The 12,321-nt window shown below is 39.2% G+C and overlaps 3 protein-coding genes across 5 annotated transcripts; 2 read left to right on the top strand and 1 right to left on the bottom strand.

Annotated features, from left to right (window-relative positions):
* Positions 1–1,172: 1,172 nt before the first annotated feature.
* LOC124177748 (methyltransferase-like protein 7A) lies at positions 1,173–2,806 on the top strand. Its single transcript, XM_046560511.1, has 3 exons — positions 1,173–1,746; positions 1,809–2,071; positions 2,543–2,806. The coding sequence occupies exons 1-3, from the start codon at positions 1,470–1,472 to the stop codon at positions 2,804–2,806; spliced, it is 804 nt and encodes a 267-aa protein (XP_046416467.1). The 5' UTR covers positions 1,173–1,469.
* An 80-nt stretch (positions 2,807–2,886) lies between these two features.
* On the bottom strand, positions 2,887–8,145 carry LOC124177745. 2 transcript variants are annotated; one of them, XM_046560508.1, is made up of 4 exons: positions 7,968–8,145; positions 7,812–7,879; positions 7,618–7,720; positions 2,887–7,291 (listed from the first exon to the last, which is right to left on the bottom strand). In XM_046560508.1, exons 2-4 carry the CDS (start codon positions 7,877–7,879, stop codon positions 3,836–3,838), a joined length of 3,627 nt encoding a protein of 1,208 aa, XP_046416464.1. In that variant the 5' UTR covers positions 7,968–8,145; the 3' UTR covers positions 2,887–3,835. The 2 variants fall into 2 exon arrangements, with proteins under 2 accessions (XP_046416464.1, XP_046416463.1); XM_046560507.1 differs by having other exon boundaries at positions 7,812–8,123.
* Positions 8,146–8,260: 115 nt separating this feature from the next.
* LOC124177747 (protein lethal(2)denticleless) lies at positions 8,261–12,235 on the top strand. 2 transcript variants are annotated; one of them, XM_046560510.1, is made up of 8 exons: positions 8,261–8,479; positions 8,880–9,119; positions 9,205–9,390; positions 9,528–9,756; positions 9,948–10,153; positions 10,264–10,466; positions 10,559–10,775; positions 11,041–12,235. In XM_046560510.1, the coding sequence occupies exons 1-8, from the start codon at positions 8,437–8,439 to the stop codon at positions 11,748–11,750; spliced, it is 2,034 nt and encodes a 677-aa protein (XP_046416466.1). In that variant the 5' UTR covers positions 8,261–8,436; the 3' UTR covers positions 11,751–12,235. The 2 variants fall into 2 exon arrangements, with proteins under 2 accessions (XP_046416466.1, XP_046416465.1); XM_046560509.1 differs by having other exon boundaries at positions 8,880–9,124; positions 9,210–9,390.
* Positions 12,236–12,321: the final 86 nt, after the last annotated feature.

The following is a 12,321-nucleotide window of genomic DNA, read 5'->3' as shown; positions in this document are numbered from 1 at the left end:
GCACTAGAATAACGTACTGTGACGTGTACGAACTCCCGTAAGAGCCGCGGTGTTCATTTCCGTATTTTATTATTCCTGTGGGACAAAAATTTTCAGGACGGTTAGAATTATGCCCCAAATCGCTCGTTTACTAATTATTCACTTGTATATTTAGTTTACGCAGCGGGGGGGTCGAAATCCCGAATTTGAAAAGTTCCAGAGGCGACAAATTCCGAAATTTTTGGTACCGAAAGTTGAAGTAAAGAAATCAAACTCCGAAAGTGCAAAAATGAGAAAATTTTAAAATCCCAAACATCGAAATTCCAAATTATCGAAGATTTTCGCTTCTGTGAGTTTCTGGCTTGGTGAAATCTCACCACTTTGATCTTTCTTTGTTTTGGATTGTCGATATTTTCACGTTCGTAATCCTGATCATTCCGATTTCCGGTTTTTCTGATTTTTTAAAACCACTCGTTGAGTAACCTACGCTGTGTGAGTATATTCTAATTTTCCGAGTTTTAGTCCATCGAAATTTTATTTCTCGTAATTTTGCCCCATCGGAAATTTACTTTTCGGAACTTAGCTCTATCGTAACTGGAATTTTTGGAATCTTACATCTCGGAATAATTCGGAATTAGGCGCTTTCGAAACTTTTCAGTTTCGGAACTTGAACCCTGCCCCACGAAGATATTGTTTCAGGGTTCCATTAATACAAACGCGTGATACAGCATAGTCTCAATTTAATTGCATCGAAAATCGCCCGTATCCAACAGACATGACTAACGGAAATACTGAAAGCACCTGACTAGTATTACCTACATTGAACGACACCTATCAAACCATCAGCGTGTCTGCTACAGATGCAGTCAGTCGATCCGACCGCCGATCATTTGTCATTATTTTTCCGGACACTTTCGGGTGCGTAATATCGTCAACACATGTCGCTTTTAAGTATCCCCAAATATCGGCATCGGCAGCACGAAGGGCTGCATCATGTATCGCCGTCCCTTAGAAACTCATTCTAAAAAAAGGCGCCATTCTTGGTTCCGTTATTCAAAAGTTGTACACCAGAGAGACGTACGTGACTGCACTTATCTTATCCGGTGAGATTGTCGTTTCTTGAGCACACATGCAACGTAAATAAGAGTCCGGGTCGCACGGGTCGCGATCCGGTCAGGCATCAGACAGTTAACTTCGGACTGCGAACCATTGCCGATTGCATTTTGCGGCCACATTGGAAATACCTATTTTATACTCGTTCCTCGTCGATCATTCTTCACAAAAGTAATCTGCGCAGGTGTGGACCGATATCAGTCACTATGACAAAAGCTATGGTGTGCCGGGTTACGTTTTCTTTATACTTCAGAGACAGTGCAGGACGTTACTAATTCGAATAAGGGTTCAAGTACTTGCAGCTCCCGATTACGTACAATCAGTGATTACCGGACCGATAGACATGGAAAAACGAAGGGTTAATTAAGTCGGACAACATGAGCACTGCCGATTTGTGGGTGAGAGAATTAGGAGCACGATACGGGCTTGTATTGATCATCGTGATCGTCATCGCTACGTGGGCATATTCGAGATGGTCGAAAGTTCGTAAGGTTTGGTACCGAGATCACCTCGTCGGATTCGAGACAGAATGTTCGACTTTGGCCAGATTCCACAAACGCCGACTCTTCGAGCCTCTGCATAGTCTAGTTTCGGCCGACAGTGCTCTTCGCGATTTGGGACGAATTCGGATCCTTGAGATTGGCGTTAAGACAGGTTCGAGATCCCAAATTCATTTTAAGGGCCCGGCCACGATCACGAGTGTGTTCCCTTTTCAGGTGAAAATATCCCATTCTACCCAGAAGCCTGTCACCTAATAGGGGTGGACTGGAACAGAAAATTGGCCGACTATCTCTTTCACGACGACTACGCCTGGCGCTTCCAACACGTCTTCGTCGAACGGACTCTCGTCGGCGACGGAAGTCGTCTCAGCCGCGCGATACCTTCCGAAAGTATCGACGCCGTTGTGACAACTAGAACATTGTGCTCGGTCAAATCACCTTCTGCCGTACTTCGCGAGATTCGGCGAGTTCTAGTGCCGGTAATTGGATTATATATTTCTTCTGACAAGGAAGGTATCCAAGGTCAATCTCTCCGATTTGATTTCTTTTGTAATATGTTATAGTAGACCAAATAATATATTGCGAGTGTGACGTTTACCGCCCGAGCAAAGCGAGAGTGTTGACCACACGAGTTAAATTGTCTTCCACTCCTCATTTGCACAATTTATTTTTTTGGCACAGTCCCTTTGAAAATTCGCCTTTCGCACATGCGAAGCGGTTTCAAGAAATTGATGTTTTCATGCGCAGTTCACGAGCAGGCTGACATGAAATTTTGCGCCCGCTACAGCGTGCGTGAAAACGGCAATTTTGCACCCGCTTGACATGCGCGAAAAGGGTGTTTCTTTTCGAAGGGATTTGAACACGAAGTATATTTATTATTTACTGGCAATATTCGGTTTCCGATTCTATGAATAATTACTTTAATGTATGAGGAAATCATTGTTTTGCAGGGCGGTGCATACTTCTTTATGGAACACACGCCAGACCCTGAACGAGGCACGCTTATTTACTGGCTACAAGCATTTTGGTCTCGATCCAGAATTTGGCCCTACCTCTACGGCGGTTGTCGACCAGATTTCGACCCAGTTAAAAGCATTGAATCGGCTGGCTTCAAGGAAGTTCGCTGGGGTAGAGCAACTCTACACGGCGACGTATCAAAACCCCATCATCTTGCCCTTACTCGTCATCACATGATCGGTACGGCAATTCGATGAGCGATTATTGATTGTGATTTGAAGTTGCTTATCATGTATAATTTGCACGTGTACGAATCTGATGACATTTTTTGTGCAAAACTCTACAGCATTATGTAAATAATTCTATAACTTGCCGTGGACACGATACAATTTATTTTACAGGATAAAAAAAAATCGATTCTTCGATAGTATATTGTTAAAACTTTAGAACTTATCGTTATGATAATTTTTAGTAAGAAAAATATATAACATATATTACAGATACCCTTAATTTATTAATAAGTTATATAGCTATGTATAATTGTATACTGATACTTTTAACAATTATACTTCTAAATATTAATAGATCTTAGGACCAGTAAACCTGATTAGCAAAGAATTTAATGTTCTTATTTACATTAAGGAAAATTAAATAGAACAAGAAACTAATTGTATTCACACAATCAAACGTCCTGCTTGTGGTTTCAAAACGTGGTGTTGAAAGTTTTTCTCTTTTATTGTTTATTTACTTGACGAATCGGCAACAGTTGCACAAATTATTGACTTATTCTTTTGAATTGATTATGCTGTTACATGCGTTGATTAGATGTGAATTAGTTTTCGGTTTCCGAATATAACGCAGAAATAAAAACAAAAAACTATAAATCGTTACAACTGAATCAGTCTTTGATACCAATTTTCTGCACATGTTCTCGTCAAAAAAAAATGTAGAAATTTGCGACCTCGAAGGCACCATAAATTATTTTGCATATATGTGCACTCCTGACCATGGAAGTTCCTACGTTGACCACCAGTTAACTCTACCGTCCACCACAAATATGATGGCTACGGTGGTTCACTCTTAATCGAAATATCACAAAATTCATAGATTTAAAGTCTTTTGTAACTGTGCGTTTTATGCTATAAGTGCGTACGAATATCATGCTATTTTTGTAAAGTCTCAACAACGAAACGTTAATAACAATATCCAGTAATTATGTATAAATAGTCACAACAGTAAACTGTTTTATTTAAGCATTACTGTAACTTGTGTAGTTTCAAAATAAGTTACGAATAATCAGAATCTGATTCCCAGTATTCTTTCGTGCAGAAAATAATCTTTGATTTTTTTTGTCCAGTTACAGAGATTTTTTTCAATGACGAACGCGTGTCTTTTTCATATACAAGTCCCTGCTTTGTAGGACTCATAGAATCTTTTAATGAATTTGAATTGTAACTCTCATCGTTGTTCTCATTTTCTTTCCTCTGAGAATTCGTACCAGCGCAATTCATGAAGCGGGAAATCGTCGGATCATCATTTTTAAATGACTCGTCACTAGAAATTATCAGAAATCTTTCGCAACCATTGGAAGTTGCCAAGTTTCCATCGATCGCCTCGTCTACCTTATCCATCTCACAAAAACTTTTTCTCCTATTTTTGTAATTTTGTACCCTTCCAAGTTCCAGCTCTCCTTCAGTCCTGACGGAATCAGCACTTGTATTGTCGTCAATCTGAGAATTCGATTTTCTCTTCTTCTTCAATCGGGTGTTACCCAACTTCTTCACCACTCCAACCGCGTCCCGGTGCTCTCTTGTATATATTCTTCTCTCATCTTCGGACGATACATTTGATTTCGAGATATTCTTACGTAGTTTTGATCTATCATTCAAAGCCAAATCAATGGGTGTTATAGAGTGCTTCAAATTTTTTTCTGTGAAATTTTCTTTGGTACGTGACATCAGTACAGTTGTCCTGGTGTTGTCAGTCTTGTGAGAAATTGGTAGCTTAGACTTGGGGATATTTTCATCCATCCTTTCATGTGACTTGTTATAATTGTGTATTTGATTATTAGCCGGATTACCCTTCTTCATTTCAAAATGTTTGTTCACATCCAAAGATTGGCGATCTAATTCTTGATCATCACTTTGAAAGCTATCTGCCTTATTCACACATTCATCTTGTACTGGAGATGTCGTTTGTTCAGATTTTGGAGAACTTTTCCCCTTATTTTTCTTGGAGCTTAGCTTTGTAAATGTCCTGGAACTAGCAATTTTTTTGTGTTGCAAACCTCTCCCATTCATGATATTCGTTTCATCTTCTGAACTGCTAGAGACTATTTTATAACGTGCACTATTGAGCTCTGCGCCTTGAGATTTCTTTGGAGTTTGAACTGTACGGTTTTCACCTCGATCGATAAGTTCCGTTCCTCCCGTTTCTCGGAGGGATCTCGTTTTTCTGGACGATCGTGATTTCAAACGGCGCGTCAATGTTTCTAAAATATCTTCCTCGTCTGAAGATATAAGATGAAATAATGAGTCTTGTGAATTACAGTTTCTGTTGGTCGTTTTAACCGTTGCCTTTCTATCCTTTGATAATTGTATACTCGTTGCTGCTTCAGGACGGCAACTGATTCCAGTAGTAGAAGCGCAATGAATATCTTCAATTGGCTCGTGAGTTTTCAGAGGCGATAATTTTTGATCTGACAAACGAGGATTGTCGATAACTAAATCTATATTCTTCGTTAAAATATCATTATTGCTCTTCAAAGATGTCAATTTCTTATTCAACTTTGCTTTGTTCATCTCAGAGTCTCTGTGGTTCAATGATTGCGTAAATTTGAAGTTTACATTATCTTCTTGAACCGAATTGTCTTGCAGCGAATTTTTCTCATCCATGTCTTTCTCAACTGTGTGTAAATTTTCATTCTGATGTTGTTTACTGAGCCATTTCTTGTTATGTTGTTTTTCCAGTTCACCACAACAATTTTTCAGGTGCAGAAAATCATGCAGAATAATTATTGGCTTCCGTACAGTAATTTCTGAACCAAGACAAATATTGGTTGCTTTTACTTTCGTTGGCGAAGAGATGCTTTGTCTTTTTATTTTTTGCTTGAAACTATGCAACAATGATGTGCTTGCCTCACTGCCATTATCTTCTGCAACTTGAATTTTACTCGGACTCGATGCCAAAGGAGAGTTTGTGTCAGAACATGACTTCAAATCTGTTGCATATAAATTCTTCTTTGCATCAAATATATTTTGTCTTCTACTGTCCATCAGCTCGGATAACGAATCAGCTGGCGGTCTGAATACAGAGCCTTGATCATCCTCCTTATGTCTATTCTCAAATTGCTGACTACCCGTAGGAAAGGATTGCTTCAAAAAGTGTTTTCCAGCTACGCTATTATGTGTTTCCTGAATCCTGTTCATTTCCTCATTTATAATTTCTGAAACATCTTGCAAACTTAGAGAGGAAGAAGCAGCAGCTGGGTCATCACTTTTCATAACTTTGTTCGATTTTGTATGCAAGATTGGCGATGCTTCAAGCAAAGTTTCTTTTGTGGGAGAATCAATTGTTTTTTCTTGACCAAGGTAGATCTCGTCATTCCTTTTCATAACCATACTGTCAGGCGAATCTCTATGCAGCCCTTGGGAATCCTCGGCATCCCTCGATTTAATGAGAGACGATTTTTTCTTAAGCTTATTCTTGGCAGAGCTTGTATTGATGGAGCGATTTTTAAACCTTCGGATTTTCGACCGCCTTGTCAAAGTGGACAACTGTGGTCTGAATACAGATTTTCTAGGTCGACGTGTTGAAGAACTGTCTACTAGTGCCGGATGAATACTCTTTCGGCCAGACCTGCTATCCTGACAGTGTTTGATCATCGGCGTAAGTTCATCACATACATCACGGTTGACTGAGTACAGTTTCCTCCAGTTTGATTTTCTTTTTTGACTAACTGTTACAATTTCGTTTGAAGAATGGAATGATATTCCGCTATTATTTTTTTCGTCTGCCTTCTCACTTTCAATGGGAAGACTATCTACGGCAGACTTCTTAGACTCCAAAGTAACTTCAGAGTCTTTGTGCTCGTCGGAATTGCACCGTTTGTCAATAGTCCCTATGCGTTCAGCCAAAGACATATCACCCATTGCACTTATTTTATCATTTTCAAAGGATTCTCTTTTGCTAATGCAATTTAGATCCAGAGGCATATTTTTCTGCAATATTGCATTATTGTCTGAGTTTGACGTCTGTTTAGGAATCCCTGTTAACCGTGTCAGCACAACCTTTGGGATTCTGTTACTAACGAATCGACCAATACGATTATTGTTTGTGTTAGTTATATTTGCGATACGAGGGTCCTTATCGAAGGGAAGATTGGCTTTCCTTGTCATGTTTGCATTTGACAATATATAAGCTGTAGTATCAACCGAGCTACCTGATGAGCATGTCCCAAACAGCTGCTCCCTACTGCTTGCAAATTGCTTAGTAACGACCAACGATGTTGAAGTTGATAACTGGGATTCATCCAAGCCTGCGCCTTCACTTTCGCTTATCGAAATAGTTACATCCGAATCACTTGCTAAAGCCTCAAAAGCCTGACATGGAGGATTCCCTGTATCAACCCAGTACTGAACTTCTGCTGCAGATTTACGAACTGGAACCCGGTATTCGCACGATCCACTTGACTCAGCGTCTGCATTTAGGGTGCGGATATACAATTCCAGATCGTCAGACACCTGCAAAATTAAACATGCTTCATGTTTTTCCTATTGTAGTCGTTTATTAGTTGCTTCAGTGATAGCGAGCTTCTTAAATTGGCACCAGATACACTAGCTGTGTCCATTGCACACGTATGTAGCAACAATTAAACGACAGTAAAGATCATTATTAAATATATCACCTGTTCAAAAAATGCACTAGCTGATCGAGAACGATAATTTATGTTTGCTTAATTTTGTATGTTTGTGTGTGTGGATTTCTGTATGTGTACTCAAATTCTGTATATAGCTTCCAGGATAGTTTGAGTTATGAAGGAGGCCAAGCAATGCTTAGGTTAGGTTACCTGAGAGAATTTTTCAAATAGCATTGCCCACTCTTCTTTACGTGCCTGAATGACTTCTGGTATTTCAAATGCATCCCGTTGTTTGTTTTGATTCCCCGTAATTCTGCGAAAAATAGCAAAGCTATTGAAATAAGAAACTTCTGACCAACGATTGCAGATTATCATAACCTGAAAGTATCGATAAACTTTGTTACCGTTCAATCCCTCGCATGTAGGACTTGGAGAGGATGCTAGTATTGCGTAAGCCGTGATCGATTTCCATCTTATATGTAACATAATAATACAGAAAATCAGCGTAGATCGCTTTAGAAAATATAAATAAACTTCCCTCAGATCTTCGAATTACATACTAGACAGCAAACACTCGACTCTTCAATCGTGTTTTCAATATTTTGACGTCGTTGACATCAAGTTGACATTCGGAACAGTGATATTCTACGACACTCTTCATCTTTTTCTAAAACACGCCTAAAAAGAAATTACATTACGCAGTAACATGTTCTTTCGTCGTGAGGCATTAATCATGTGCTAAATTAAATGTGGTGTTTGGAACGGAGCAATAATATTATTAATTTCGAACAGTGCCGAAATTTTTTTTGCAAAAAACAAACATTTATTTCCCGCCAGTCCTTGACAAGCCATTGTTTGCTCTCACGGCAGGCAATGAAACTAAACTTACAAAAAACCAGAAACAGCTATGGAGAGCATGGAGAGATGGTTTGACGAAAGGAACGGAACGGAATCTCCCGCGTTTTTTGTAAGATATAAACATTTATATGAATTCATTGATATTTTGTGTATTATTCGTGCGGCTGCACAATGAATATTGTAAAGTCTGTCCTGAGGCGTGAGGAAGGTTTTGGTAAGCTACAGAAACTAATGCACTATCATAATTTTGCGTACAATATTCATAATCTTTCGAAACTTGATCATAACCTTTTTTTCCGGCGACATGTATCGGGATTCAATTACGAATCAGAATTCTCAACTTTTCGAAAACTCTGACAAATACTATTCCAGCATTATGATTAGCAACTTATTGAATAAAACCAGCAATTTCACTATCTCACTACATGCAGAGTTATACAGGGTCTTTCACCTTTGTGGGTACTAATTGTGAAAAAGCCAAACTAGACCATGTCATTTTTAACAATTCGCATCCAAGAGAATGACACTTCGTACAACAGAGAATATATTTAATTAGCATAGAATATCTCAGTACTTTGCCTAACAAATTTAATGATATAATTTCAATTCTTCAGGAGCTTTGAGCGATTACGACATCGCATTACGTCGCTTAAAATGTTATCACAATGACGTATATTGTGGAATATCTCCAAGTCTTGAAACACCAGATTTTAATCCAGAACCACCAGTGTTTGCATGCAAATTCAGCACAACGCGTAATAACGAGCATGTGCTTGCATTGGCTAATGAAGATGGCAAAATAGCCTTACAAAACACAACCATCACAGGAAACTTTCACGAAAGACTAGAGGGAACACAGGTAATGTCAAGTTTTGTGCTTACATGATACGTAATTGAATATGAATTTCCGTTTCTATTTTTAAACTTATGTGTGATATCTGCAGGCTCATTACAATGCAATTTTTGATGTTGCCTGGATGCCGGGTGAAATGAAGTTGGTCACAGCATCCGGAGACCACACATCCAAACTCTGGGACATATCGCAAGAAGAAATCAAGCAGATGGAGTGCTTTCAAGCCCATACAAGAAGTGTTAAAACTGCAGTTTTTCGACACCAAGACAAAGGTTTGCTAAAATCTATAGAGAATAGTGAAAATGCGTTTCAGGTCAATGGTGCAAAAAAATATTCTGTTTATATTTCATGTAGATTCAGTTTAAGCATATCATACTTCATCGATGAACGATATTTGTTTTCAAACCAGCGGTTTTTGCAACCGGAGCTCGAGACGGTGCCATTATGATATGGGATATCAGAGCAAACCACACGCACCATCCCAGACCAGACAACTGTATATACAACTCGCATAGCATGGTGTCTGCAGGTGGGACAAAATCGCGAAAGAGACGTAGCCAAGCTTCGCGCGCCCACAGTATTACCAGCCTCGTTTTTCAGGATGATTTCACACTGATATCTTGTGCTGCTGGTGACGGGTATGCATGACATTCATTTCCTGGATCAATTTATTCATATTATCCAAATTGCACGCAAAGTAGTCATCATTATTACAGTTTAAGTCGCTGCTGATGAATCTTTAATTTCTGACTCAAGAATGTGTCCGATGCCTGACAATTGGTGGAACTGATTCATATCTAATGAGAGTTGAAATTTTTCTGATACACAGGATCATAAAGGTGTGGGATCTTCGAAAGAATTATTCGTCGCACAAAAGAGACCCAGTGGCAAAAAATATATTACAATACACTGGTGGAGGTTCAAGAAACGGTTTTACGTCGTTACTTGTTTGCCCTGCAGGCGTTGTGCTGTATGCCAGTTGCATGGATAACATTATTTATGCGTACAACATAGCCACATGTAATCCCAAGCCAGGTAATACCACATCGATACACTTCCTATTCCATGCTTTGATAACTCATAATCAGTAGAACAGATTAAGATTGCTCTGTTCTGAAACAACGACTCACTTTTGTGCATCACAGTTGCAGAATTCTACGGACATCAAAATTCAACCTTTTATGTCAAATCCTGCTTAAGCCCAGATGGCCGTTACCTTGCCAGTGGATCTAGTGACGAATTTGCATACATTTGGAATACCAGCAAACCAGGACGCCCATTGGTTAAACTTTCAGGGCATACCGCCGAAGTGACTTGCATTGCGTGGTGCAGCATCGGCGAAGCAAAAGTATAGCTTGCGCAATTGAAAATCCTATTCTGTTGAAAAAGAAAACTTTCTAGATAGTCAATTTCTTCACTACTTACTTATACGTGTTACAGATCGTTACTTGTTCTGACGACTCCAGACATAGAATATGGCGAGTGGGTTTGGAACATAAAGGTGATAACTCAGAAGTAGAAATACAAGGAGAGGCAAACCCAGTACCAATTGAAGACGCTCTGAGCCATCTTGTAGGTGGCTTGGAAGCAACACCAACTATATCTTGCCAATGGATTCATTGTCAACAACAGACCCCTGGCTCTGATACTACCGTTGGTATACGAAAATATTTGAATAATATAATGCAACAAAAGAATTTTACCACTCCAAACAGTTACTTAGCCACAATTGCTATTCTAACTTCCTCCCTCCGTTCATCTCTGGCTTAAATTGTAACTGAGAGGCTCTATTTATTCCCGAAAAATTGCATGTTTTCGGCAATTGGAAGATACCTTCACTCTTTTTAAAGGAATGATAAAATTTGCGATTGTAAGTGCTAATGTTGAAGGGGCCAGTTCAATAACTAACAGTTTTCTTCCAGGTCCTTCTTCGGGTCCTCCAAGTTCTACTGAATCAGTTGAAAGTTACAACTGCAGTGAAAAAAAGGCTCTGACGCCGTCGACCAAGAGACGATACTCACAAATGACAGCCGATGAGCTAAGATTCAAATTTGAATCAGTTTTATCGCCGGTTGAGGAAAATCTCGAAGGTGGTAGCGCGAAACGTCTGCACATAGACAACCGAGGAGCTCGAAGACTATTCAGCTCAGCAAACGAGTGCGGACGAACACTGAGTGCAAATTATGACTCAGATGAACCTGGACCAAGTTCGTCTACGGTAAACGATCGAAGTAACAGTGAAGTTCCGTTTTCCCCGACTCTAAATCTGCCCAATTACGTCATAGACGGTACTGCGCCGCACTTGCTACAAATATCCCCACAAAAATACAAAGAAAACGTTGACTGGTTAACAAAAATACGTAAAGAAAAATTCGAACAGAAGTCGAAAGCTGGTATAGGGGAACTGACTAGTCCTAAAGCAACCGCGACGGCAGTACGACGCTCAGCAAGATCACGATCAACAGAACCACGGAAAACGATTAAGGAGCCTTCTCTCCTTAATTTCTTTAGAGTATCAGGCAAGGAGTGCGAGAAGGAACTCTGCGTTACAAGTGATAATTTAATTTCTTCAAAATCTGTGCCATCCGATGACGCGAAGCAAAAAATAGAAACGGAAAATGCTTTAAGTTGAAACCAGTGACAGATCTGAGATCGTCTTCAACGAAATATGAAAACATGGACATTACAGTACAGTGAAACGCTCCAACCCAATACTCTTTTGTACAAAATTGCCAGTATTATTATGTAAAAATTTGTCGTGATACATCCTGTATCCGTTACACCTGGTCGTAATGATCTGCTTCAACTCAAGGTGAACTCCTATTTTATTTCTTACCCGTTGTTATAGCAGCTAATATTTGTTCTGTTACTAATGTCAGTATGTTTGTGTTCATTTTGTACGAATTATTTTAACCTGTAGCATAATGTGCACTACGAGAATAATTTGGAGGTACAAGTCATATCGATACATAGGCGTATAATCTCATTTAAGACCATTCTACAATACCCAGGATAAAAAAAATTGTAATGAAAATGCCGGTTCAACGAAATCGTTAGTTTTGTTGTTGTAAATAGTCATACATTATTTTTTATACGAAAAACGTGTTTCAAATATAAGTAATAAATTGTTTCTTATTACCAAATGAAATTGAACTTGTATGTAGAAAACATGGTTGAAAAGCCGAAAACCGGTGAGACATTTC

The sequence above is a fragment of the Neodiprion fabricii genome, chromosome 3 (assembly GCF_021155785.1).
Source record: "Neodiprion fabricii isolate iyNeoFabr1 chromosome 3, iyNeoFabr1.1, whole genome shotgun sequence".
NCBI lineage: Eukaryota > Metazoa > Arthropoda > Insecta > Hymenoptera > Diprionidae > Neodiprion > Neodiprion fabricii.
Note: the sequence above shows the minus strand (reverse complement) of the source record. Positions and strands in the feature narration are given on the sequence as shown.

What these genes read in the sequence shown, in the direction of transcription:
- LOC124177747 (XM_046560510.1), top strand. Translation starts at nt 8,437, where the DNA reads ATGAATATTGTAAAGTCTGTCCTGAGGCGTGAGGAAGGTTTTG. An exon ending in GCAGCATCGGCGAAGCAAAA is followed by an intron (nt 10,467 to 10,558) that starts GTATAGCTTGCG and finishes TACGTGTTACAG; the next exon opens with ATCGTTACTTGTTCTGACGA. An exon ending in TGGCTCTGATACTACCGTTG is followed by an intron (nt 10,776 to 11,040) that starts GTATACGAAAAT and finishes GTTTTCTTCCAG; the next exon opens with GTCCTTCTTCGGGTCCTCCA.
- LOC124177745 (XM_046560508.1), bottom strand. Translation starts at nt 7,879, where the DNA reads ATGGAAATCGATCACGGCTTACGCAATACTAGCATCCTCTCCAAGTCC. An exon ending in TACATGCGAGGGATTGAACG is followed by an intron (nt 7,721 to 7,811) that starts GTAACAAAGTTT and finishes TATTTTTCGCAG; the next exon opens with AATTACGGGGAATCAAAACA. An exon ending in TATTTGAAAAATTCTCTCAG is followed by an intron (nt 7,292 to 7,617) that starts GTAACCTAACCT and finishes TTAATTTTGCAG; the next exon opens with GTGTCTGACGATCTGGAATT.
- LOC124177748 (XM_046560511.1), top strand. Translation starts at nt 1,470, where the DNA reads ATGAGCACTGCCGATTTGTGGGTGAGAGAATTAGGAGCACGATACGGG. An exon ending in TGAGATTGGCGTTAAGACAG is followed by an intron (nt 1,747 to 1,808) that starts GTTCGAGATCCC and finishes TTCCCTTTTCAG; the next exon opens with GTGAAAATATCCCATTCTAC. An exon ending in TTCGGCGAGTTCTAGTGCCG is followed by an intron (nt 2,072 to 2,542) that starts GTAATTGGATTA and finishes ATTGTTTTGCAG; the next exon opens with GGCGGTGCATACTTCTTTAT.